Source organism: Diadema antillarum, unplaced genomic scaffold (assembly GCF_040938485.1).
Source record: "Diadema antillarum isolate AM-2024a unplaced genomic scaffold, OU_Dant_1.0 scf00000071, whole genome shotgun sequence".
In the NCBI taxonomy this organism is placed as follows: domain Eukaryota; kingdom Metazoa; phylum Echinodermata; class Echinoidea; order Diadematoida; family Diadematidae; genus Diadema; species Diadema antillarum.
In genome coordinates, this window is record NW_027270960.1 from 2,828,265 (window position 1) to 2,852,039 (window position 23,775).

Here is a 23,775-nt window from a genome sequence, read left to right on the forward strand (position 1 = left end):
GGAGGGGGATGCCCCCTCCCGCTCGACGGAGCTTTTTCGTTTTTGAAATTGAAATAAAGCGATCTGAAGCATTCTTTTTGTGGGAAATTCGGAAATTGTCATTCCCCAAAGTGTACTAAGTCTATAGAGGGGACTAATCAACGGGAGAGTGGCAAGATATCCCTCCCATTTTCGATGGAGCTTTTTTTTTTCATTTTTAGAATTGAAATTCAACAATCTGGCGCACACTTCTCTTGGAATATCTGAAAATTTGTCAATCAGAGAAGTGCAAGTCTGTGGAAGTAGACATAGCAGGATATGGTGGGAGGGGATAAGCCCTATTCCCTTTTCTCCCTCCTATACACGAGGGAGACTCTGTATTTCTGATTGCAGTTAAACGTTTTGGTGCAAACATTTTGTGGCGTATATTTGGAAAACTCGAAGTGTAGCCATAGTCTATACTTCTTGTATGCACAGGGCGGGGGGGGGGGGGGGCAAACAGGGAGAAAGCGTGGGAGAGTGCTATCCCCACCCTTCCCATTCGAGGGAGGTTTTGCCTTTTTACAGTTGAAATTGAGATATACATTTTATCTCGTATACGCATATTTGATGGAATATTTGGGAAAACATTTAAAAAATGATCGGAGGAAACGAGAAAGGAAAGGGTTGATTAAAAAGGGATATTCCCCTTGTAGTCTGATGAGGGTTGATCAAAAAGGGATATTCCCCTTGTACACGAGGGAACTTTTAAGTTTTCGGAATGTATAGGCCCTAAGTGATAAGTCTTGTGCACTCAGAATTATTCAGAATCTATATAGGGGGCTACGCCGGTGCTTAGACGGGAATCTTTAGATATTCAAATTCATGGGTGTTGTGACCCCCCCCCCCCCCGATTTTCCTTTTTTTTCAGGAACCAAAAGTGTGTGTGTGTGTGGGGGGGCTGCAGCCTCCCAGCCCCCCACCGGTTCCGCGGCCCCTGAAGTGAACACGTGTATGTGAGTGGTATATAGTAGATTCATTGCTATAGATCAGAAATGTCACATAGATCTGGACCTCTGATCACATTACACATTTATTATATTGAATTGAATTGAATTGAATTGAATTGAATTGAATTTATTTGTTCTGCATAAAAACAACAACAAAGAATAACAATGATTAACATCATGACAAGCACAGAGTAAAAACGGATCTATGGAATACATATAAAGCTGAAGGGAAGCAACCAACGAGGAATTAAAAAATTCCTTAAGATCTGGCCGACCCGGATAATCAATAAAAAATGCATCGGTGGTAATCATTTTCATATTTTTAAACAACGCGGAATGACCAAATATACCGATGTAAGAACAAAACAAAAGAAATACAACAATGATACACAAAACACTATACATTACGAAGACAGATGTATACAAACACAAACTGAGTTAATCATTAGATGAAATAATGCCAGCCAAGCATGTCAAGAAGTTAATAGGAATGGTAATTTAGTATAGAATTCTCCTTAAGTTTACGTTTGAATACATTAAAAGAGAAAAGAATATCATCTGGTATTGAATTCCATATGAGGGGACCTTGATATAAAACACAGATTTCTGAAATGACGATGTTTTTACTTTTGGCATGTGAAAATTCTCAGCATTTCTGGTATACGGTATGAATGAATATAAATGGCAGTTTAAATTGAAATAACGCAGCAGAGAATTGGGTAAAAGCTTTCTATGCCATAAAAACATAGAATTACTTTAAATATACTTATATATTATCATACAACGTTAAAATCTTTTGGGTATGAAGAATTGTGTGGAGAGATTCTCCATAATCATGAGAATGACTCTGATCTTGTCATAATTATAGTCAACGGATCATCCCACAGAAGTTCGTATACTGATAAAATGCCCATTGTTTCCCCCTCCCAAGTTTTGAAAGGTGGAAAAAAAGGCAAAAATAAAGTTGCGTGTATATAATCATAGGCCTACATAGTATGGGCCTATTATGTGAAGCCGCCGCTTTTAACCTTTTCCATAATGGGGTATAACGAATGTGAGATATATAGGAGAGGAAATCAGGCCTATTGGATAAGTGGCATCCTTGGGCTCCTTTGTCTTCTTTTAGGATTGCTTTCCTTTCTTTTTTTATGATGAAAATGAGTGAGTGGTGCCCAAACTAAGGTTAAAAATTTTGGCAGACTCCTACGTTTCTACAGCCTATATATTTTTTTTTTTGCTAATTCGCGCGCGTTCGGTAGACGTTTGCACTGATAATATAAACAAAATGTATAAGCGATTGATATCACGACTCGACTTTGGTCAGGGGCGTCGATCCAAATAAGTTTCACACCCTCCCCTGCTTTTCCCTCTTTCTCAAGTCTTGGTACACTTTTCATATTGACAAAATTTAGAATTGCCTGATAGGTTCATCAAAAGTGCGCACAAGATTTGTCGCTCCACCAATTCCAAAAACTCCAAAGTTTCCTCATTAATTATAGGGATATACCTCCTCTTCTAATTAACCCTCCCCTCACTCAGGTCCGATGTCAGATTTTATGCCTTCTTGACCTTAGACCTTACATATAATTTCCCAAATATTCCATCAAAAATGCATATGGGAGATATATGCCTGCTGTACCTCAATGTCAATTTAAAAAAAAGAAGAAGAAATATATCATATATATATATATATAAGCCTTCTCAACCAGGGAATTGAGGGTTGGGAATAGCTCTCTCCCACTATTATACCCTTCTCCTGCCCGTTCCCCTCCATGCCTATACATTGCAGACTATACATACACTTTGATGATTGACAATAATTTTCCAGAAAAGCGAGTCAAATTGTGTGAATTACAATCATAAAAATGGAAAATCTCCCTCAATGTGAAAGGGGGGGGGGGATAGGGCTAACCCCTCCTCAATCCCCTCTCACCTCCCTCAATGCACAGACTTTTACTATACTTCTCTAATTGATATTATAATGTTCAGATATTCCGCCAATGTGGGAATGCGCCATATCTCATTCTAAAAATGCAAAAGCTCCCTATAATATGAGAAGGGTATGCTATTGCCCCCAACCTCCCATTGCCCGTTCCCATCTGTAGACTTAGTCTACACTTTGGGCCCAAATGAAAATTTTCACCAAAAAAAGTGTGCATCAGATCGCTTTACTTCATTTCTATTAAAAAAAAATACACAAGCCCAACCCCCTCTTGAACTACGTATATATTGGTAAATCTAGTCAACTGGACTTACTTGTAATTTGGGGGAACGACGTTTCACGTCCTCTTCGGGACGTTTCATCAGGCCGACTGATATTTGGAGGCAATTGGTTGTTGACTCGAAATTACAAGTAAGTCCAGGTGACTAGATTTACCGATATAGTTCATGTGATACTTTACCTGAATGACTGAGAACATTCACAGACATATCCACTCCTCTTGTTTGTTTGTTTTTTACCATAAAACAGTATAGACTTATCCCCATTACGATGATGACGCATACACACGCGGAAATAAGAGATGAGATTTCGCGATTTAACCACTAAATTTCCCTGTGAGTATGATAGACCCTTTTTATTTTCCTTATATATACATTCTAAATATTTCACAAATTAATATCTGCATCAAATCGCTGAATTTCAGGTCAGAAGACGCAAAATCTCCCTAGTGTGGAAGGGGGGAGATACCCCCTCCTGAAATTATCCTATTCAGCTACTTATACACCATCCTCCCGCTCCCTCGCACGTGTTTCACCCCCTCCCATCATGAAAACGGATCGACCCCCTGACGATTATAATGTTTGGGCCCATATTGATTAAACCTTTGTATCAATGTTTACATTACATATCAAAGGAGAATAAACATACGCACGGAGGAATATGCACGGACTATAGGCCTATCCCTTGCAGATACCGAGTATATCTTTTCCTTTTCTCTGTCTTTCATACTATTCCTTCCTGAATTAAAATTGGCTAAAAAGAAACACAGTTTGATGATTAGCCACCCAGTAGAGTCTATCCAAAGTTATCGTAAGTTTTAACTTAAACTCGGTTTTACTTTTGCCCCCAGTGCAAGATCATAATTCGTGTAATTCATTACCATTTAATTTTATCATCAACTTGTCTTACAATAATTTCTTAGCATTATCATCATGCATTGTAACTATCCTTTATCATTTATTAAAGACATTTTCTACACTCTAAGCCATAATTTGACTTTTCAAATAATGTTTTCATCCAAACTGTCGAATTTCCACTGACATTGAACTATAGCACTTGAACGGTGAAATTCACTCGTGACTTGAATCCCTTCCGTCTCGAAACGAAAGTAACACCATAGAATCGACCAAGCAAATTCTGTCGTAAATTTCAGTCACTTTGTAGTCCGCACGCGATACTCGTACCCAGCGTTGTTTGGATGCTGCGTCGCGTGTCGCAGTGTGTGTGATGAATGCATCAAAATTCGGGGATGATGATTGAGATCGAGAGCGGTAGAGACGGACGGCCACGGATGACGACCTGAGCGTGAAGGGTAATGTGCGTGGAGTGAGATTAGTCGACAATACTCGGTCAATAGACCTGCACTCTGTATCTCGCTCTTGCTCTCTTCTTCGATCTTGCTGAGAACCCTCCATTGCATCCGGCCAGCATAAAACGTCAGTTGTTTGCCACTTACTTGCGTGGTGATCGAATTGCCTACCGTACCGTACGTACTCTGTGCTGTGGACAAAGGTGTGGTGCTCCCTCCGCCTCCCGGCTGCGCTCCTCCGGTACCCTACCTCCACTATCCACCTTCGGCTTCTGCCTTTGTGATGTATCGGCCGTGCTAGGCGACAACTAAAGTAGTAAAGATGACTGCCTCTAATCCTTCTCACCTTCTACCGCTAGGTAAACCAATCTTATGATATTGATTATTCGAATAGCTGTCTACGGCTACCTCGAGAGTGAGTCATGCTTCAGTAAGAAGTACGCTGTAGTTAAATTACTAGAAATAACTAGAAGAATCGAGAGGATGGATAGACAGATAAAAATGTTAAATTATAATAATAATATAGAACGGTAGAAATATAACGTTAAAAGTTAAGTCACAATACTCTGTCCCCAAATTCTCGCCTGTACAACTGTTATGCTATTCTCGTGACTTGAATCCCAGTCTTACAATAATTCGCACCAGTTTCCAGCTTCTTGTGCAATGTTCACTTCAATGTTTAAATTTGACTGTTTCACTTGCCTTGAGTCTTTCCACCGTATTGAATGATATTACGAAGAATACTAGGTTTCTACTAACGTTAGTAACTAGTTAGAGTTAAGCTGTTAGGCCTAGTACTATTTTTACTCTAACCTAAGAAGTTACGAGTGACAGTGTCAGTGACCATGAATTGATTAAGTGAGTCAACATCAGTACGGTAGACTTGCTCCAGGTTCTACAGATGTCTTTACTCGTATTAGATAGAAGTGCAACTGTGTGTGATATGACAAAAATACAGGTTGTTGTGTATCACATGGCAGCCTCCAGTGCAGAGTCAGCCAGGGTCTAACGACAGTAATGTTAGGTTCTACTACTAGGCGAGTATGAAATCATAACTCATGGAAGTAACGTGACAGAGAACTTGACACTCCGTCTCTAGCTATCTAGTCTTCTGTCTTTAGTACAAGTCAATGCTCAAATGATATGTTTAATTGTATCCAAGGAATGCAAAAAATATCAAGCGATTGTGTTTCTGCACAACTTTATGACAGTGGATGATTAAAGGGTGTGTACAGTTCTGGTTGAGGTGAGGATTTAGCTTTTAACATTTTGCGAGATATTCAGAAAACACTCTATAAGATGTCAAAGAGCATGCTTACCTAAAGGGGTATCAAAAGTTTATTTGATGAAAATTGGTTTTGAAATGGCTGAGATATCCAAAAACAATGTGAAACAAAGAGATCCTAATAAAACTGGCGTGGCCTGTCGCCTTTTATTATTATTACTTTTTTGGATATCTCAGCCATTTGAAAACATCATCAAATAAACGTTGAATCCTTCTTAAAGTCACATGCTCTTATTTCATAAGAGGTTTCTCATTATCTCACTTAGAAATGTTATAAACCTGAATCCTCACCTCAACCAATACTGTACAGTCCCTAAAGTTTAATGTCTTCAAACTAGGGCAAAAAAAAAAAAAAAAAAAAAAAAATCCTTTGCTCAACCATTTTACAATGTATAAGAAAAGATCTCTGGAGCAAACCTTTGAATGATACCCCTGCAGAACACATTGTAGTTGCCAACATGAGCAATGTAAAAATGGTCATTTGAATCACATTTGCTATTTATAGGGCCTGTTCAAAGAGTGTAGAGCGCTAAATGTTTGTGTACAAAAAATACTGTTGCCCCCCTATTCATCCTCATCCTTCACAAGTTGCCCCCATGGTCCTCGGGATCATCACTGACCCTCCTCTCTCTTTTGTCTGTCCACCTTCCTGCTTTAATCCCCCTCCCTTTACCTGTTTGGCTCCTTGCCCATGACCTCCAACCCTTCCCGGTTTGTTTTCTTTGTTCTGTGTCCCTAGCCCTCCATGACTGTTCTTGTTGCATGTAGTCCTTAAAATATGTGATTGCTTTCCCTGCCTGTTTGTCATTTTGCCTCTGATGAAGATTCTGCTGGGATCGAAAGCTCAGGCCCTTTTGACCAAAAAAAAAAAAAAAAAAAAAATACTATCAGAAATAAAAATCATGATAGTGTTTCCAGCTGGTATTCTTGTGAGTTTGCTTGGATTGTTACTAATCCATCCTTTGACTCAGTCAAAGTTTGATGATCATAACATATGATCATTTTCATTCATAGTGATCATTTTTTTTTAATCCTGATTAAGAATGTCTTGATTTTTACCAATAGAACTTGTGGACAAGTGTATCGGCTCCAGGATTCACATAGTCATGAAGACTGATAAAGAAATCGTCGGCACACTTCTTGGCTTTGATGACTTCGTCAGTATCCTTTCCTCTGGACCATCTTGCTGTGGTCACAAAACAAGTACAGGGGCACTGTTGTAATTAGTGTTGAGTCAATTTAAGACTTTTGAGAGTATAACAGATTATTTTAACCCTGAAAAATGCAAATATACAGTATGGATTATTTCTGTAATTTTGTGGTTTCTGCCACCTCTTCACATACTTACATACATTGTTGAATTATCATTATTTATTATTCTTTGTTTGTTTTGTTTTTGTTTTTGTTTTTGTTTTTGTTTTTTTGGGGGGATGGGTCTATATGCATAAATAACTCAATTTTGTACCAAGACGTATAAATGTCCTAAAATTTGTTGGGGTGAAAACATTATCAACACACCTCATTTGTTCATTATAAAGTACAGGTACAGTATGTAGGACCAATATTACCTGTTAAGAGGGAAAGGGCAAGTGAAAGCAAAGGAAATAAACTCATGCAACAAAATATGCTTTTCAAAACCTTTATTTAAACAGTTCCCCTACAATTTTGTGTACTTTGTCTTTAAAGTCTTGTTTGAACTAAGAAATGAATATGTGGAGAACTTATGCAAGGACTTTATATGAGGCCACTTCCCCTTTAATGAGCAAAATTGAAGCTGCACAGTATGTGGCATTAAAAAGAAAATTAACATTAATTTAATATTGTGGCAAAATTGTCACAGAAAACTTGTAGTACCAGTAGGTTTTATAGAGCCCAGGTACTGTGAGAATTACCAATACCACTTGAGTAGGTTTATTCAAGATTACAACACTACATGACCAAGACAGGTACTTGAATGAAGGTGCATACTGGTTTTAGGGATTTGTGTGTTGTACTTATGGTTTCGATGTCAATCCCTTGACTGACTTGTATCAGACATGGTTCTAGAGGATGTCATTGAATTGTAAGTATGATCAGGAAGTGGACTTTAAGATAAAAGGTTCAAAATCAGTTTTTCTAGAATTACCCTACATATCATTGTTAGCTAACACCTGATTGTCATTCTAAAACAGTCAAATTTCATAACAAGTGAGTGCACTGAGGGGGCAGATTTGATTCCAGTATTAAATAGGGCTAGTACTGTATAATGTACATTGAGCATTAAGTGGTTGAAAGATACTGCGTGGGAACTTCTGTGAAAATTCTTTGAAAATTACTTACAGGATTAGTTTCAATCAGTTAAAAAAAGTGTCATATTTAACATTGCTACCTGTTGACACATTATGAGTAATAGCATACAATGGTGTACGTGTAGGTTCACATGGGCATTATACAGTGAGAACTACATGTTTGTACATTTTTATGATGTTGCATGAAATGTGACTATTAAAAACACACTAATCTTTGAAAGTTATAGGATTTAGATCTATTCGACTAAAACATGTCACATTTTTAATTTGCTTACTGTTGACAAATTACGTGTATTTAAATTGCATAGGTTCACATGGGCATGACAGGGCTGCCAACTCTCACGCATTGAGCGTGAGACTCACGCATTTTGGTCCTTTCTCACTCTAAAACTTGATTTCATTTTAATGCATGCATTTCTATTGATCTCACTCATTTTGACTCCTAAATTATAGCATTGGCCTATGGGAGTCTCACTCTCAACTAGTTTCCAGTGTTGGCAGCCCTGGCATGATGCCATACAATGAGAAGCAAATTGTTTTGATTGTATTAAAGGGCATGAAAAATGTAATTACAAACATACTTTAAAATAAATTGTCCATCTTTACAATACGTAATGTATTTCATATAATATGGTTATCATAGGATATATTCTGATGTAATCAGACAAGAATATGATGGAAAAAGTCAGACTAACTGTCAAGATATGAAACAATCAAAAATATGATGAAGTTCATATTTCCCCTTCCCCATCTTCCCTTATTGATGATAAATTATGATAAGTAACATACTCCTGTAGTAATGATTCTGTTTTGTGTTATACCTACTTCTCCTGTTTGTGGAAGTACAAATTGTACATGTATACAGTAACTCTTAACTGGAAGTCGCAAAAAACATGTTCATACATTGTAGATCTGTAGACAAATGCAACACAGTTTGAGTTCTTCTGCACAGTTTTCTGTAGGAGTTATTCACTATGGAAATACATTTTTGAAGAAGTGGTTCAATATGAAAAGCTCTTTGTAAGATATTTGACCTGACCCAGAATTTAGTTTTCTGCTGTGGATATTCCAGGTTCTGGGGTACTAGGCAGGAGGCAGCGTAACACCCACTCTGCATGCAGCTCTGTTGAATGGGTCAGTGCGGGTCAGGTTGCATATTTTCATGTCAACCTTGAAGATAGCAGATATGAATTTACTATGTTTCTGCTTGAATTTCCCAGTGAAACAACGGCAGAGGGCAGGAGAGTGACAAAACTTGACCAGATCCTCTTGAATGGAAACAACATCACCATGGTGAGTAATCTGTCTGTGATGTTGATAACTAATGAATTTGTGAGGGCATCTTCACTCCTAAGTACATCATGTACTAGTACTACTGTAAAACACCATATTTTCGCGGCATGAATTTTTTGGCGAATTGGAGCCGACAGCCTTTTGCGCGGCATGAAATTTTCGTGAGTTGCCTTTAACATTCAATGCATAGTGTAAACAAGAACTTTCATGTGCATTTAAATTTCGCGAATCTTGGCTCTCGCGAAATTAAAATGCATGCGAACATTCCTCGTTTTACAGTAATCTAAGCTGTTAGTCCTTTTCCAATGTAACAGACAGAGCCCCAACATGTCTAGAAGGTGTGTGTAACAACATGTGCAGTTTTTAGGTGACGGTGTAATGAACAACTACACTTAATTGTACAGGTGTGATGGATGTGTGACAGTTTCATACTGTATACAGTACTTTAAAAGAGGAGAAAATCTTTAGATTTCATTGAATCATTCAGAGAAGATCATGCCAAACATCCACTGATATTTGATATCATTTATGTACAATGTATTTACATATCAACATTCAAGTGAGGCAAAAGGAGCAGGGCTTATTTATTTCTGAGATAACAGGGAAATCTGAACCATGACAGATCAAACTTTCCTATTTCATAAACCTTTTTAAATTTTTTTTTGGTCATCTTTGTGAGTTAGCAGCTTTTTGTCAGTCTAAAATTTAGGCCTATTTGATGGTGCGTCACACATGTACATGTATGTACATTGGGTTGTAGTGGACTCTTGTTATACAACTCCGTCTGAAAAGTGAAATCATTGTGTAAATAAGTAGATATACAGTATCAGTGTTTGACAAACAATAAAATAGACAAGTTAATCACATCGGGACAAGGATGATTGCTCTCTCATAGAGTTGTTTCTTTATAACAAGAGTCTGTAGTAATAATATAATTTTTCACTGACAAAAGTACATGTATGCATCTCTTTGTTCAATATCTTTTTCTTTTAGTTGATTCCTGGCAGTGAAGGGCCTGAAATCTGAGTGGAAGAAGGAGGTAGAACCCCAAACCTGGATTTGTATCATAGAGAGACCAGCAAACTTTAGGGTGAATGTTATACAGCATACTCAGCGGTTACTGTCCCTGCTACTTGTAATCTCAAAAGGATGAAAAGGGGATGAAGGACATTCCTGGCAGTTTTGTATAAGTTACCTTTCACTAATGGAGTACAGTGTGTGCATCTGGTGCTGTCCTACATGGCTAGGTTAACTAGCACTCTCTGAATTCACACTATGTACCGTGTACTACAGTATATTGTGGCTAAATGATGTCAAAGTACATGTACAGTCAACCTCGCCTAAGTCAAATCTATTTGGACTGAAGAAATGGCTTCGACTTACAGAAAATTCAGCTTATGAGGGATTAAAATCAATAGAATATAAGGAGAAGAGGACTTGGAAAGACTTTCGACTTTGGTAATTATTTGACATATGCGAGGTTGACTTATGCAAGGTTTACTATACTTGTAATTATGGTAAGGTTCTACTGCCTCCTGTTTGTTCATTTTTTCCATAGGTGGCTTTCTGTGAACCAAATATTCTCCAGCACAAACAATTTCATTAAAAAATGAAAGCTCTATTTCTTTTGCATCTGTCATGTGTATGTGCTGTGATTTTATCCAAAATGTTAGTAAGGTCCAAACTGTCTCTTGACAGGAAAATCAAGCATCTAAGATAGTCGATTTGTAATTTCTGAACTTGTGAAATTATGTTTTGTTGCTATTCTTAAAAATATATCCATACAGTGGACTCCCATTATAACGAAGTCCTCGGGAACGGCAACTTTCTTTCGTTATATTGAAATTGTGTTATAACTAAAAAAATAAACAGTAACAAACATTGGGTGGATAATGGTCTGGCCTGAATTTTTACTTCGTTGTAACTGGAATTTCGTTATAACTGTGTCCGTTATAATGGGAGTGCACTGCATTGATATGTGGGAGAAGAAAACCCCCAGAAATACAGGGATCCATATTTTGTTGTCAAATTTAGTTCCATCCCCTCTGCCTTTTTGTACATGTATTAGAAACAAAGCAAAGTCATATTTCATTGAATGATGAGCCTTACAAGGGGATGGTTCCCAATCTATCAAAGATAATGTTCCTCATGTTGAATCTCCTCCCTACAGCCTGCTTCATATCCATGATGGAAATGGTATAACTTCTCTCAGATGTATAAGTTTGTACATATTGTACTATTTATGCTGGTGTGTTTTTTGTAGCAAAGAAAAAATAAACCCTTGTCAAAGACTTCAATCACTTGTTCACGTGTAATGTTTTACTATTGAGTGTGACAGAATGCTACAGCTTGCGTTTTCTGTGGGACAACTTGCCTCAGAGGTGACTGATGTGGATGAGACCACCTCATGATCACCTGCAAAATCCTACATTCCCATAATCTCAGTGTAGTAAGTGTATGTTGTGTAACATTTTAAACTACAGTGCACTCCTGTTTTGTTAAAATGAAGTCCTTGGGACTGACAGTTTTCTTTCATTATAACAAAATTTAATTACATACGGGTACAAGTATAACCAAACAGTATATAGCTGTAGTGTTTATGTTTAATGATCATTTTGAAACCTAAATTTTTGATTTTTTGTAACAAGAATTTCGCTTTATTAACGACTTTAAACCATGTTTCTTGTAACAGGAGTGCACTGTACTTATAAGTTCTCAAACCTGTGCAGTTTACACCCTCGGACTATTGCTTGTCTCATGAAACTTTCTACACTTGTATTAGGACTTCAAAAAAGCCATTGTAAAATTGTGATGTATTGCTCATATATTTAATTGTCATAAACATATCATTTTTAAGTACAGTATTCTTCGACCATGCTCAAGATATTTAGGAAGTTGCAGTCCTATGCAATAAGAAAGACACTCACCAGTACGTGTACAGTGTAATTCTTTCCTAAAATATGTGAAATAATGAATGAAAAATGATAAATGTTCTTTACAAACAAATGGTGCCATATAAAAGCTGTTCTTCATCATCATCATTATCATCATCACATTTTAAGAAAAACTGTATGCATTTGTTCCTTACAATATTACCACGAAGTTCCAAACAGAATTTTAAAATTTCCACTACAATACAGCATAAAACAGTTAATATTAAGAACCACTTCTTTGGTTACTACATGTATAACCAAACTGTATTGAAGAGCAGTTTGGAGCATGGAACATCAAAGCCAGTAGAATGCTAAATACGTATACACTGTATTCAACTGTCATGCTCAGTGGCGGATCCAGGGGGAGCGCACTGGGCATGCGCCCCTTTATCTTTTGTTCAACAAAAAACAAAAAACAAAAAAAAAAAATGGGGGGGGGCATGTGCCCCCCTTGAATTTTGTAGAGTTGCCCCCTTTACGGAATTCCTGGATCCGCCCCTGATGCTATACAGTGGACTCCCATTATAACGCTTGGGAGCGGCAGTTTTCTTTCGTTATATCGAAATTTCATTATAACCGAACAAAAAAACAATGAAAATACATAGAGTGGATAATGTTGCGGCCTGAATTTTTGCTTCATTGTAATCGGAATTTCGTTAAAACTGTTCGTTTTAACAGGAGTGCACTGTATTGGACTGTAGGTATTTTCAAGGACTTGTTAAAACTCAATTTTTTTTTCTTTACAAAAGCATGTAAATTAAATCTGTTCGACTGGAATTGCATGTGAAAATAAGTAGAGAACACTTTCTTGACACGTCTGGCTGGCGAGCATTCACCCGTGATCGGTAAATGGGCGATGTTACTGCCTTTATTGTCTGTACATGTATGTCATGAAACTCTTCTCTCCATGATTTTCACAAGTAAGTCCAGTCAAACAGATTTAATTTACACGCTTTTAGCATACTACCTGGATGAATCAAAATCTACATAGATATACATATACACGTACATGTACATTGTATTGAGTTTTTTTCCCTTGAAATAAAGCATATCCTATCGGAAGACTGCAATCTGACACATCCCATCGAATATCAGTACAGTGCACTCCCGTTATAACGAACATGGTTATAACGAAATTCCAGTTATAACGAAGTAGAAATTCAGGCTGCAACATTATCCGCTCTTTGTTTTTTTTATTATTTTTCTGTTGGGTTATAACAAAATTTCGATATAATGAAAGAAAACTGCCGATCCCGAGGATTTTGTTATAACGGGAGTCCACTGTAATAAATTTTTCACATGTGAAGAAAATCTTGAAATTTCCCTTTTGTCAACTCCTCTCAATACCAACTTTGTTTAATGACTCGTAAAACAAAGCAGGAATATTCTTTTAAATATCATTACCTATTTGCCATTCCTTTAAATGCGCTAAAATTTCTTGAAGCAAACTTGCTGGTTCCTGAGCACATGTACTAGTATCGATATCTGCAAAGTCCTTGTTTCTAATCATGTCCTCCAAAGTCTGCTGCACTCTCCAAAGATCATAAATGAGGTATTTCTTCCTCCGTCTCCCATCTGCATCAGCACCAGCTGAAATGACCGAGGATGAAGCGGTGGAAGAAGTGGGAACGTTATCTTCCTGACACTGTCCGACTCCTCTGGAAGTGTCACTGTGTTCAGGATTGTCTATCGCCTCTGAAGACTCCGCACAGCTGAGACCTTGGGCATTAATCTCTGTCTTTGAATGCAAACTGCACGATCCTTCCTCAGCGTTGTGTTCTGCTTTAAGCTGATGTGACAATTTGGAGAGCATACTCAGTCTGTTTGATGCCACAAGATGCAAGAAGTTGAAGAACTCTGGGTAGTCCATACCAGTGCTGGCTTTCATAATTAGCTACGAAAAAAAAAGAAGCAAAATTACAAAGAAAAAAAATGTGAATTGGAAACATGAAACAAAAGAATAAGCAATTCAATTACATATGGAATCTGAAAATGAAAGAAAGGAAAACCAAGTGAAGAAATGGAGACACAGAAAACTATACCCCTACACATTATATTTTTGTTATGTCTACATTCTCCTCATCCCATGTCCTCATTTCACCCAAGTTTCTATTTTTCTTTAGTAAAGTACAAAAAAGATACCCATCGATATGTCATCAAGTTTCATTTTGCTTGAAAAATAATGTCTTTTCCTTGATCCAAAGCTTTGAGAGGATACAAGCTGATTAGGGCCTACTTTGAGTTTTACTTTCATTCAAAATAAATGAAAAACAGCAAACATACACACAAAATACAAGGCAAGTGCCAAAATGTGCCTCGCCCATTCGCATAGAAGAAATTAATGTTTTTCTAAATCCTGGAAGTTCATTGACCCCGCCTATGACCTTTGACCTTGAGGTGACCTTCAACTCCCCTAGGGACATTTAAGTTTGGTCACAAACGGACATATGGATCAAAAGTTATGAGCCATAATTGAAACGTGCCGTAAAAACATAACATTGGGCCCTTTAAAGTTTGTTGACCCCTGTCTGTGACCTTTGACCTTGTGATGACTTTCAACTCCCCACCCCAAGGGACATCTACCATCCAAGTTTGGTCACAAACGGACGTAGTGATCAAAAGTTATGAGCCATAATCGGAACGCGCCGTAAAAACTTAACATTGGGCCCTTAAATTTGACCCCTGCCTGTGACTTTTGACCTTGAGGTGACCTTCATGTTTGCTGAAATGTGTAACTTTGTATTACCACTCTTCCCTCCAAGTTTGATCGAAATTGAAGTCCTCAGTAGAGAGTTATTCAAGTTTTTGTAGCGTTATGGACGGACCCGACGGACGGACAGACGCCGCAGACGATCCCTTAGTCTCCCCGCACCTCCGGTGGGCTCGACAAAAATAGTTATGGAAGAATAACTGGAAAGGATTGCATGTACAGCCAGGGATGCTAACATTGTAAACTGCATTGCAGTATTCTGAGGGTTGAAAAGGCACATTTTTGGTGGAATAAACATGTACATTATGTTTACCTTTCTTGCAATAGACATGTGTGGTAGTGCAATTAGGAAAACGGCATTTTCCATGAAACCCGCAATATCGTTGGCACATAAAATACAGTACAATATACTGCAAAATAGTAATAGTTGGCATCTCTGCATGTGCTAAAAATTGTTTGTATGGATGAGTGAGAGGAATTTCTGAGCTGTGGAGTCGATGGAATTGCTAGCACAACCTGGCATTGTTCTTCCCAGCCATCCATATCTCTGCAATCTTCAATGGACTTCTGGACTGCCCTGAGCTCATCCTGCAAGAACCGCCATGTGATGTCAATGTTGCAGCCATTCAGCCAGTTATGATTGATGGATATTGTATCCTCCTAGCAGTTAAAACAAAATAAAATTACATTCTATATGCAGTGGCGGATCCAGAGGGGGGTGCAACCGGTGCATGCCCCCCTTTATTTTTCGTTAAAAACAAAAGAAATAAAAAGAAAAAAATTAAATGAAACCCGGAAGTGGCACCAGAAATATTAGTTTGGCGCCCCCCTTACAGAATTCCCGGATCTGCCCCTGATATGTGAGCAATTTTTTTTAATAAGACTCACAAAAATAGCAACACAAATAATCTCCCTCAGTACGGTACAGAATTTGCACACTTTGTTCATTATCCAAAATGTATCTAAGGTGAAAAAATGAGTGACTTTATTATGGTACGGAAAAAATTGCTATGATTTCATCCCTTGGAAAACAATGAATAGCCATTTAAGTTTGGGGAGGAATTGAGAATCAAAGCCCCCAGGATAAAAGTGAAGATGATGACAGTGCTCTGTAATGAAACTCATAAAAACCTGACTTTTTTAAATATTCATTACTATGATTGATTAAAAACCCAAAGTAGTCTTTAACAAGCTAAATAAGAGGTTGGGCTTAATTTGCATATGGTAATTAATTAATTAAAATTAGAAATTGATACTTTCAAAAAAAGTTAAGACACAATCTTGTAGATTAAGACGTAGGTGTCGCATGTGCCAAATTTCATCACAATGGTGCCACTGATGGCTGAGATCTCGGGGACCGGAGTCAGCATACTGAACTTTACAGGCTCAGGATTAAACCTGTTAATATGGCCCTCTACAAGTGTATTGACTTACTGGACGCCATCATAGGTAAGTCAGGTAATTTGAATGCTAGCCTTCCTATACACTTTACGTATTATAATATTTGATGTTTTACATGGCCTTTCAGCTGTTACTATGGTTACCACAACAGAATCGTCTTCTTACGAGATTAAAAACTTGATGATGCCAGCCGCTCGGAACAAAGATGACTTGACCCGCGTCCTGAATCACCTCCAAGGGCTCCCTCGCTTGATGACTGTGGGGATATTTCTTGCCGTCGCACAGCTCTGAGGAATTGAGGTCATAAACCAGGTTGCCAAGGGTATCACGGAGGTGGTTCTCTTCGCCTGGAGGGAGGAGGAGCCATCGTTTCCTTCCACAGATGTTGGCAGACCAGCTGTAGGACCGGAAGACATCTGCATGGAAAGGTGTCCTTTAATATCCAATTCAGACATGAAAATATGATCACAAGGTTTTTGAGTCATATGAAATGGCTGAACAGTTAATTAAATTTTTTTATAAGAGATCAAACAAATAAAGTATTAAAGTTAGATGCATGTAACATGTTCAAAATTTTTAGCATACCTGTGCTTCAGTTTCAGATTATCCCCGAAATCACCATACATATTTACATCTTTCTATAACAGTCTTCTTCTTCATATCTAGGCCCCATTTCATAAAACTTGTTATCAGTAACAACTGCCATATTTCTATGACAAATTTTTTCTCAGCCAATCAGATGCAAGGATTTCAGTGGCTTACAACAACTATTGTAACTTGTTATTGATACAAGTAACAAGTTTTATGAAATGGGGCCCTGGACTCTTTCTTATTTTCATTGGATATCATTTCAACACTCTGTCATGTAACATGCTACAATATAACCATTATTTTCATATAATGTGAGGTTATTTTAGAACCCAAGGCCAAATGACCAATCATAGTGGATACACCAAAGTGTAGGTTTGCCATACTGTGGATAATACTGCAAAGAAAGACTTGTGGAGGTTAACCTTCAGCACCTAAACTATTTTTGTCTTTTCAATATCAATCGCTATCTGCTGAAAGAAGTAGTAATTTCACACTGCTTTGTCGAATTGCAGATTAGGATGATACAAGGACGCATGAACCAGTCAAATAAATAACACAAATTTTCTCGTACCAACATCTCACAATTGAACATACACTAACACATGTCACGGGAAGTGGCATATCAGCATTTTGTTTGTTAGAGAGTAAAATGGCAGAGACCATCCATTTTGGACCAGAGGTTGTCTGAGAGGAAATTAACGCAAAATTACCATGAGTGCTTGGGACCCATGTAGACAAAACGATAATCATCTCCTGAGTGGCAGAGGTGGTCCCAGTACTCGTTTAACCAGTCTGAAGAAAAGTAAATGGGTGTTGAGTAGGCTTCATACTCAGGAAATGCCCTGGGAAGGAAAAATATGGAACTGGAGTCAAGCACATGACAGCACTATGTAAGCTGTATTAGGGCATTGTAAAACATGACAACATAATAGCAACCTGGACATATATGTAGGTCTCTTCCTTACGATATAAGCACACAAAAGAAATTGCCTGTTTGTATCAACGGTTTTGACAAGTATGTTAATAGAAACTCAATCTTGTTCTACTCTTTCACATGATAACATGCCACTTCCTAATGGAGGAAGAATATGCAAAGGAGTTCATCATATCTAGCATAGAGAATCTCTGATTACTCATCATAAGAGTATTAATCACCTGGTAAAATGCCAGTCTTTCAGGTACAGACATCCCTGGGATGATTGGTAGTCTGCAGCGATGTGGCCTCTCCAGTACCTCAGATAATCTGAAAACTTCATGTCTTGCTTGGGCTGGGCATAATACTGAACCTTGCCACAGTTTGCTACTGGGACAGTTGCACTTCCTAGGTGACAAATGACACAAGAAAATAGGATACTTTCACTGAGTGAATGTCATTCGGTGTCCACTGGTACAGATATTGGACCTGTCTATAACTCAAGGTGACAAAAAGTTCTTTGACATTTTTGGACTTCAATCAACAAAGCCATAGGTTGGTGTGATATTATAAACAATAACAGTTTTAATATTAGGACTGTGATAAACGGAATGTGGACATGCTCTTGCTTTGGTTTTAAGAGTCATGTGTTGGATGCATGCCCTGATCTTTACTGAGTGCCGCAGTGAATGATAGGAATGTAAAACTTGAGAAGTCCTTATTGAGAGGTAGATATCCATTCAGAAATGAGGACAAAATCAACCTACACTAGTAATCATGATCAGTGACAATGCTGCAACTATTGTAATAATTCATACAAATGAAACTCCTTGTGCATCTAGAAAGGTCAAAGTACCAGAGCTACCAAGTCTCACGCATTCTGCGTGAGACTCAAGCATTTAGAGGCCATCTCACAATCTCACGCATGGCACCCATTTTTCTCACGCATCGGGCGAAGTCTGCAACTTGGGCCTATAATAATGAGCATAGCTCAAAAGATTAAAGTGATAGTTGCAATTGAAGGTATATTTCCCTTTTGTCTTTCAAAATAAGTAAAAAATAGTCACTTAAGTATGCACCTGATTGCACCATTAAGAGCTAAAAATTGAAAAAGCTCCATACCGTGGGAGGCCACAGGGGGAAAAAAACCCTCCCACACCCTCGCTTGCGCGCACATTCGCATGCCGAGATGCTGAGTCATGAAAATCTCACTCATAAAATTTTTTTGAACTTGGTATCCCTGAAGTACATTTGATCTTCATGTAATGGCTTTATGGGGGATATACACAGCAAGATTATGTGAACATACAACATGCCTTAAGAATGTGTGAGCCCATGAAGAGAAACATGGGGTAGCAAAATAAATATCTTTCTGTGAGGTGAATTAGAAATGTTCTCATGATCCTGATTTCATGAGAATTAATTTGTATGAAGAATAAACATTTTGCCCAAACTAACCCAACTGACTAGTGGTTAGTATAACCCACACATTTATAGATGTGTTCACAACTCACATTAAATGTGTATAAAAGTGTGTGTGAAACACTAAAATATTTTGGAGATACCACAATTAATTCTGTTTCATCTTTCTTGTACATACTGCCCATCTGGAGGTGTATAAACATACTGGAAATTGTGAATTATGAAAAAATTGAAATAGTGACACTGTGTCCTTTTGGTGGGCATATGGTGGGCATACTCTCAGTTAGCCCGACCAGACGCCGCACGTTTTTACAGCGAGTAGGCTGTGTATAGTTAACTCTCAGTGTAATCGGTACTACATGCATTACTAAAACAGATAAAGTATAAACAAACATATATATATGTTTGATCTACTTCCTCTATTTCACAGTCACACCAAGTAACCACACTGGGAAGAATTGAACTGAATGCCTTCTATGGCCAAGGTAGGAGCTAGGAGATGCATATTTAACGCACATCATCATCATCATCATCATCATTATCATCTGGGTACAAGGAGAGGTAGATTCTGTAATCCTCGGTCAATTCTTCAGGTTACGAGTTTATTAAATACTAAGCTCAATACTGCATGACATGTGCTGAGGGGGAGTTGGTTGGGACTTGGGTATCTATTGCTTCAATAGACCATTTCTGTAATGTCTTCATATTCTATGCTAACCCGGCGCGGGGCGTTGTAACTAGCGACTCGGTTCGTGTTGGGGTCGCTGGTGCGGTTTATTCTAGTGACTATGCATGCTTTGTTCGCAAGAGATTGTCTTACAACCACAAAACAACCACGAGAAACTTGCCTTACCTTGCAACAAATGATGAATGCTAATTTACATGTAGTAGATTCCAGGATTTTAATATTGCCAATTGGCCTACTATACGGACCGGAGCTTGGTGAATTAGTAATATTAAAATGGTTCCGTACATAGCACTTCTAGGAAAAGAAACATCAATGAATCTTAGCACATTACAGAACTATAATCAATCTACAATCAAATTCCCAATCCTCACACTCTTCCATCACATCACATATTACCGAACTGCCTTTCCAAGAAGTCGAAATCTGGTGAGCCGTTTGGCTGAACCCATTCGTTGATGCTTCGCCAGTGCTGGATTACATTGCCACCTAACAAACACGGCTTGTTTGGTAGAAGAAACCGTCGAAAATAATCGTCATAACTGATTGGGTCTTGAATAAATTCCACTCCACATTCTTTGCTTTCTTGTCGTAGCTGCTGCAATTCATCAGGTAAACCCAGGTCCTCCCTTAAATCATCAAATATTGTTGACATGATCGCGCCAAAGGTTTCCTCCCCAGTGTCAAGTGACAAAAACGCAGCGCGCTGCTAGCCGCAGAGAACTGTTGTATTATGGCATATACCAAAGTCAAGATCCTACACACTAGGTACAACCCAGCCCAGTGTACCACCCAGCCCAGTGTAAGTGATGCCGTGGAGGATTCACTGTACTGCTCTAGTAGGCAAGTACTAGGCTCTTTCAATGTTAGAGACTACAATGAAGACATTTGAAATGAAATTTAAAAAAAAAGATGTATAATGATTATATTCTATATCAGCATAAATCTTCAAAAATTGTACTTAATCATCATATATTAATGAATATCTAAATATGCTATTTTAACCTTCACTTTTGAGGATATTATCCTCTTTTGCAGCACGAACTACGAACGTACCCAATTTGGGGAAATTCCCTTTCACCAAGCTTCATGACTGTGCACAGCGATTATGGGATCAACCCATAAAGCTGTACAATCCAACTCTATGGATCAACCGCGGAAGTCGGCTAAAATTACATTGAAGAATGAAAAACTATAAGTCTTATGTGAACTTTCGTTGCGTTGTGACTCTTCTTGAAAAAGTGGAAGAATAAATGATTAGACTGATAACATTGCACGTTTGTTTCGTTCTTGAGTAGGATTAATGAAAATCATCAATATTCAACTATGAGGTAAAATTCGATAAAAGCCCAATAAAACGACATACGACTAATGAATTTATTTGTTTTGCGAGTTCGTTCGTTTTAAAATTGGAAAATTGATTTTGAAGGGATGCTTAATCAATTTCAGGACACTCAAAAAGAGAGAACAGGCGAACAGAGTACTTCAAAATAAAGCCCCCCCCCCCAAAAAAAAAAAACACCAAAAAACAAAAACAAACAACAACAACAACAACAACAACAACAACAAATAAACAAAAAAAAACAACCAAACAAAAACCAAACAAATCATAATTGTTTCATTAAGTTTTAACGTAAAAATTTATTAGAAAGCCGGAGGATCTTGAATTTTCACATGACAATTGTTTTCTCGAACAGCTATTGTGGTCACAACCACATGCATGTTGAAAAGTTATAGGAACTGATGATCATGAACATGCTGCCATCACACAAGTAACTCCTTGTCCTTAAATAAATGTAGATTAAGAATGAAATTTTCTGCAGTTTAAACAGGAGTCAACAGATATTGACTTAATTAAAATGATAGGGGATGGGGATAATAATTAGCAGGTCGATAGGACTTTTTTATAATACAGGAAAAATGGAAGAAGAAGCTAGGAAGAAAGTTGAAAGTCATTAACCCTTGGTTCTTCCGTAGCAAATGCCCCCCTTATTTTTTAATATAACTGATCTAACATACTTACTAATTTATACCCTGAACAAAAACAAAACAAAAAAACATATTTCTATCAGTCTAATATTGTATCAAATTCTTGTCAAAAATCTCTGTTTGATTGATGCAGAAATTGAGATCATATATCTATTGGGAAGTGATTAGATTTCAGAATCAAGAAGGGATAAATAAAAAAAAAACAAACAAAAACAAAACCACAGCCTTCTTTCTGTTATAATCACATTGGTGTAAGACATCCTGTATCGCTGCCATTATCTGTGGAGAATATCAACATCAGAAAGTATCAAGGAGATCTTGATAATGGTTTCACATTTTTTCACCCCCACCTATATGGACCTACCCTATTACATTTGTGCAAGAACTGTAAAGCAGCAACAGAACAAGATTATGGTTTATATACCGGCAATGATCATAAGATATCAATATAATATTCTTTTGCAACATACTTACAACTTGCCAGTATAAAAATAACTCAGCGAACAGAGTTTGTGTTAACTTCAGAATTTCTACCGAAAAAACATTTGTATACAATTATTTTTTTTAATAAAAAAAAAAGAATCATTTCGAGATTTTAGCGTGATACACTTTTCTTTAACCAATCTCATTATTCACCGAAAGCACTTAAATTGGATCCTATGTCATGCCTTTCCTTTAAAGATGATAAAAATTTAATGCAGTTGATCATAAGAAGTGGTGTGGTGAAATTTTCTCAAAATCGACCGTTTCTCACGCTTATCCTATTCATGAGAAATTTACCATACTAGTATCATAAAACGTCCAAAATCAGTTATCCCAAAATACCGAGTACGGGATCGAACTTGTGCAAAAATGCACGTTGAGGGCAGCAAACATCCATTTAGCGAAAGCAAGCTGAGCAAGCAGGCATATTTGGACCGCCGACTGGATCTGGCATCTTCTGATGCAAAAATGTCGCTGTCTGTCTCTGATTAGAGAATATCATCTTCTTCGGTTGATAACCTTGGGCTTTGAAGGTATTATGCTTTGTTCCTCATGCTTCTAGGTTCGGTCACAAGATGTCTGTGTTCACTCTAGAATGTACTCCATTGACCATTGTCATTGAATATTCCGTGTAAACGTAGTAGACCTCTTTACGGGGACCTAACGTACCGAGCCAGTGTGCGTTGACATGGTACCGTGACGCCGCATTGCAGCTTGCAGCGATGCGAGCAGATGACACAGTCACTGACTCACACAGGGCAGTGATTCTGTATCTGTAGTGTAGCCGTAGGGTAGCCTACGCGCTAGCCATACCCGGTACAAACGTTAGACCGTTTCAATACTGCACATATCAAATGTTGGAAGGAAGCAGATCTAGGGGTTGTTCAGTAAGTAATACACATTTAGCTGGATTTTCAGGGTTACTTCTCAATTCAGTGTAAATCAGTTCGGGAAACCCACTCACAAGGGGGGTCCCTCCTTATAAGTAACCCGTCCCCCTTATAAGTAACCCCGTCCCCCTTATAGTAACCCCAGGGGCACCCCTTATAAGGAGTCTCCACGCTTTTTTGCAATGCAACGCGAAAATGAAAGGACTGCGGCAATTCGCTTGATTATGTCCATAAAGCTTCACAAGTTTCCTAGTTACTCACGAAATTTGAGCAAAATCGGTTTGAGGCATCATATCTAAAATCATGGATTTAAATGCGATGTCAAACGACCCATGCGAATGCTGAAATGCGAGCGATTACTGGCGTGAGTGTCGCCAGGCGCGGCGGCACGGCA

The 23,775-nt window shown here is 38.0% G+C and overlaps 2 protein-coding genes across 2 annotated transcripts; one reads left to right on the forward strand and one right to left on the reverse strand.

Annotated features, from left to right (window-relative positions):
* Nucleotides 1-4,577: 4,577 nt before the first annotated feature.
* Nucleotides 4,578-11,661, forward strand: LOC139716885 (U6 snRNA-associated Sm-like protein LSm5). The gene is made up of 5 exons (XM_071628414.1): nucleotides 4,578-4,857; nucleotides 6,849-6,944; nucleotides 7,818-7,845; nucleotides 9,292-9,364; nucleotides 10,358-11,661. Exons 1-5 carry the CDS (start codon nucleotides 4,821-4,823, stop codon nucleotides 10,388-10,390), a joined length of 267 nt encoding a protein of 88 aa, XP_071484515.1. The 5' UTR covers nucleotides 4,578-4,820; the 3' UTR covers nucleotides 10,391-11,661.
* Nucleotides 11,662-13,576: 1,915 nt separating this feature from the next.
* LOC139716980 (2-oxoglutarate and iron-dependent oxygenase JMJD4-like) lies at nucleotides 13,577-20,674 on the reverse strand. The gene is made up of 6 exons (XM_071628498.1): nucleotides 20,419-20,674; nucleotides 18,155-18,320; nucleotides 17,710-17,841; nucleotides 16,574-16,841; nucleotides 15,524-15,667; nucleotides 13,577-14,191 (listed from the first exon to the last, which is right to left on the reverse strand). Exons 1-6 carry the CDS (start codon nucleotides 20,672-20,674, stop codon nucleotides 13,688-13,690), a joined length of 1,470 nt encoding a protein of 489 aa, XP_071484599.1. The 3' UTR covers nucleotides 13,577-13,687.
* Nucleotides 20,675-23,775: the final 3,101 nt, after the last annotated feature.